Source organism: Sylvia atricapilla, chromosome 26 (genome assembly GCF_009819655.1).
Source record: "Sylvia atricapilla isolate bSylAtr1 chromosome 26, bSylAtr1.pri, whole genome shotgun sequence".
NCBI lineage: Eukaryota > Metazoa > Chordata > Aves > Passeriformes > Sylviidae > Sylvia > Sylvia atricapilla.
Genome location: NC_089165.1, coordinates 3,505,475 through 3,509,860, shown reverse-complemented (window position 1 = coordinate 3,509,860; position 4,386 = coordinate 3,505,475). Strand labels below are relative to the sequence as shown.

General features: G+C 63.9%; 2 protein-coding genes across 2 annotated transcripts in view; both read left to right on the top strand.

Annotated features, from left to right (window-relative positions):
• The window catches only part of THOP1 (thimet oligopeptidase 1), a 319,814-nt gene that overhangs the window by 86,573 nt on the left and 228,855 nt on the right, over nt 1–4,386 (top strand). The gene's annotated exons all lie outside the window — the stretch shown is intronic.
• GAMT (guanidinoacetate N-methyltransferase) lies at nt 1,380–4,330 on the top strand. The gene is made up of 6 exons (XM_066336517.1): nt 1,380–1,660; nt 2,249–2,394; nt 2,474–2,537; nt 3,148–3,215; nt 3,303–3,413; nt 3,605–4,330. Exons 1-6 carry the CDS (start codon nt 1,477–1,479, stop codon nt 3,743–3,745), a joined length of 714 nt encoding a protein of 237 aa, XP_066192614.1. The 5' UTR covers nt 1,380–1,476; the 3' UTR covers nt 3,746–4,330.

The following is a 4,386-nucleotide window of genomic DNA, read 5'->3' as shown; positions in this document are numbered from 1 at the left end:
CCCGCCCCTCGCTACGGGGTCTCCGGGGCCGCGCCCTGGGAGGGGCAGAGAGGGGCGTGGCCGCGCGCGCGCGGGGGCCGGCGGGAAGGACAGTCCGCGCGCCGGAGGGGCGGGGCCTAAGCGGGGTCCCAGTGCCCACCCCCGAGAGTGACACCGCCCACCCCGGGAGTGACACCGCCCACCCACTGCCCACCCCCGGGAGTGACACTGCCCACCCACTGCCCACCCCGGGAGTGACACTGCCCACCTCGGGAGTGACACTGCCCACCCACTGCCCACCCCCGAGAATGACACTACTCACCCTGGGAGTGACACTGCCCACCCCGGGAATGACACTGCCCACCCACTGCTCACCCCGGGAGTGACACTGCCCCCCCGGAGAGTGACACTGCCCACCCTCGGTATGACACTGCCCACCCACTGCCCACCCCGGGAGTGACACTGCCCCCCCCGAGAGTGACACTGCCCACCCCGGGAGTGACACTGCCCACCCCCGGGAGTGACACTGCCTACCCACTGCCCACCCCAGAGAGTGACACTGCCCACCCACTGCCCAACCCCGGGAGTGACACTGCCCACCCACTGCCCACCCCAGAGAGTGACACTGCCCACCCTCGGTATGACACTGCTCACCCACTGCCCACCCCTGGGAGTGACACTGCCCACCCCCGGGAGTGACACTGCCCACCCCCGAGAATGACACTGCCCACCCCCGGGAATCCCTGTGCCCACCCCGGGTGTCACACTGCCCACTCTGGGGGGATTATCACCCACCCCTGGGGTCTGCGGGGTGCTGCCACCCACCCGCAGGGTCCTCCTGCCCTCCCGTGGGGTGTCACCGCCCACTCGCGGGTCCCGTTGCCCACCTGCAGGGTCCCGCCTGGCCCCCGCCGGGCTCAGCACCGCCTGCAGCCCCCCGGGACCCTCCCTGCGGCCCTACGGTCCAGCCCGGCTGTGCCCTGGACGTGCGACACTCCTGTCACACACAGCGCTGTGCACGGCCCGGGTGTGGTGTCCTGCTGCGTGGGGACAGTGCGGGGCACAGGGCTGTGTGTGACAGCCCCGAGGGTGGCACAGCGTGAACACAGCTCTGTCCACAGGGAAAACCCTTCCTCCGTGTCCTCCCTGATCCAGCCCGGCTCCATCACTCAGCAGCGCTGGTCACTCCACTCCGGCCGTGCACCGGGAACAGGGACATTCTCCGCACCCCCGGTGTCACCCCAGTGACCCCCAGGCCACCCCAGTGACCTCAAGGCCACGTGTGACCACTCCGGCCCGGCAGCCCCGTGGTGCCCTGTTCCCGATAAAGGCTCCCGTTCCCGATAAGGGCTCCCTGTCCCCGGAGGGGCCCCAGCCGCCTGTGCACACTCAGCACTTTCCAGCGGGGTTATTTAAAGCCGGCCAAGAGCGCAGTGGCCCTTTCTTTCCCTCCGCTGGCAGTCTGGGCACGGCCAGCTGGACTTTCCTCCTGCAGCCATGAGCTCCGGGGCGGCGGCGGGGCCGATCTTTGCCGAGGGCGAGGACTGCACGGCGGCCTGGAGGGGAGCCGCAGCGGGCTACGATGAGCCCGACGCCCACCTGGAGATCCTGGGCAAGCCGGTGATGGAGCGCTGGGAGACCCCCTACATGCACTCGCTGGCCACCGTGGCAGCATCGAAGGGTAAAAGGGACCCCAATGGGCTCTGGGGGTGTGCTGAGGGTGCAGCTTCCCCAAAAACAACTGATCTGGGGGGAGATGTTCTGCTAGGGGACCCCACTGCATGTGTTCCCCACTGCATGTGGCCTCTGTGCGGTGACAGTGACAGCAGGGCCAAGGTGGCATTGTGTGCCTGTGTCAGGGTGTGGCATGCTTGAAAGGGGATGGGGACATGGGGAGGGGATGCAGCCACTTCCCATCCAGACCCTGCTGATTTTGGGGCTGTTTGCCCTCCCAGGACCTGCTGCCTTTGGGGCTTTTTCCTTGGGAGGGTTGGACGTTGTTTATTCTCACTGGGATCAACTGGAGGGGTTTGGTGGGGTCAAAGGGCCACTGTGGGGGGGCAGCAGGTGACAGGGACAGCTGGGGGACAGCAGGTGACAGGGACATGAGGTTGCTCCCAACTTCTCCCTTCAGTGCCAGCAGCACCACGTGCTCCCAACCCGCACCCAAAGAGCCCAATTTGAGGAAAGAACGGATCAGAATTCAGGGCTGGGGGCGGTTTTGAGGCGGAGAAAAGCCAGAGCCGTGAGTGCTGGGTTCCACCCGCAGGCGGCCGCGTGCTCGAGGTGGGGTTTGGGATGGCCATCTCCGCCTCCAAGGTGCAGGAATTCGACATCGAGGAGCACTGGATCATCGAGTGCAACGAGGGCGTTTTCCGGCGCCTGGAGCAGTGGGCCAAGGCTCAGCCGCACAAGGTCAGGGGCAGGGTGGGCTGTGCCAGGGTCGGGGGGTGCCTGTGACCCCCCAGCTCACCCCTCTGCCCCTCATCCGCAGGTGGTGCCCCTGAAGGGGCTGTGGGAGGACGTGGTGCCGACGCTGCCGGACGGGCACTTCAGCGGTGAGACAGCAGCAGCAGGATGGCGAGGGGCTGGGCTGGGGACCCCGCTGCAAAGTGCGGCTGCAGCAAAGCCCGGGGCACCCCAGGACAGCCCTGAGCCAGGGAATGCCACTGCCCACCCCAGGGATCCTCCATGGGAACGGGGGAGCAGTTTGACCGAGGTGCAAGTGGAGCTCACGTCCTCCCATGGGGCTGGGGACAGGGCACTGCTGTGTCCCTGGGGTCCTTGTCCTGGGGTGGATCCTTGTCCTGGGGTGGATCCTTGTCCTGGGGTGGATCCTTGTCCTGGGGAGCTGGTCCTTGTCCCAGGGAGCAAATCTTTGTCCTGGGAGTGGATCATTATCCTGGGGAGGAAATCCTTGTCCTGGAGTGGATCCTTATCCAGGGTAGGAAATCCTTGTTCTGGGGAAATGGATCCTTGTCCTGGGGAGCAGATCCTTGTCCTGGGGCAATGGATCCTTATCTTGGAGCCCATCACATCGCTGCCTTCCAGGGGTCAGAGACACGGGGGCAAATTGCAGTAGGAACATAACAATACCAGGCCATGAAGGGGGATTTTCCCGAGCCCCGCAGGATCTCTCCCAGCTAAACCCCCGCTGTTCCCGGGCAGGGATCCTGTACGACACCTACCCGCTGTCGGAGGACACCTGGCACACGCATCAGTTCAACTTCATCCAGGTGACACGTCGGGGAGCGGCTCCGGGGCTCGGAGGGGGAGCAGGGGCCGGGCTGAGCGGGAGGAGCTGACCCGAATTCCCGGGACAGGGCCACGCCTTCCGCCTGCTGCGGCCCGGAGGGGTCCTCACCTACTGCAACCTCACCTCGTGGGGAGAGCTGCTCAAAACCAGGTACAGCGACATCGAGAAGATGTTTGAGGTGAGTTGTTCCCCTCCTTAAAGCTGTGCCCGGGATGAGCCGGAGCATCCCACGGCTGTGGAACTCGCCCGTGGTGCTGGGGATGGGCAGCAAACGCCAAAAGGAACTCGGGGGGGTTTTCCCCTCCGCTGCTGGCGCTGTCCCCACAATGTCCCCTCTCACCCCAAGCCACGGCTGCTCCTCTCCCGCAGGAGACCCAGGTGGGGCCGCTGCTGCAGGCGGGCTTCAGGCGGGAGAACATCAGCACCAGGGTGATGGAGCTGCAGCCGCCCCGCGAGTGCCGCTATTATTCCCACCCCAGGATGATCACCCCCAGGGTCCTCAGACACTGAGAGGGGCCCGGCCCGGGGAGCAGCAGCTGGCCGTGTGCTGAGGAGGAGGAGAAAAGCTCTGATCGCCTTTAAAGCCCCTAAAGGATCAGAGCTGTTTCATCCAGAGATGGGTGGAGGCTTTGGGATGGATTCCAGGGGACAGAAGGACAGGAATCTCCCTGCCCCAGGAGCCCCTTGCCCTGGAGGGGTCTTGTGGGCACCGTGGAAGATTTCACCCTGCTCTGTCCTCTCAAGACTTCAAATTCTCAATTAAGCTAGAATTTCAGAGTGTGGTTGGGAGCCTTTGGCCAAATGGGTTCCAGAACCAGCCATTTCCTCTAAAAACTGGATCAGTTTGAGAAATCACAGGGTGGCTTCCAACAGGAGTCAAATAATCCAAACCAGGTGGGAGAAATGGGGCAGTCTGAGGAATTCTGAGGCATTTCAGCTTCTCCTGAAGCAGCTCCCCAGGGAAGTTTCCCAACATTTTCAGCCAAAGCCCTCGGCAGCAAATCCTGACCCCAACAGCCCCTCACAGCTCAATAAATGATGTTTCCTCTCTCCTCAGAAGGGATAAAGTCCATTAAAAGGAATGAAATACCCAAACTGCTGTTCCCGAGCGATTTATTTGTCTTTCCAAAGTATGTTTGTCCCTCAGGCAT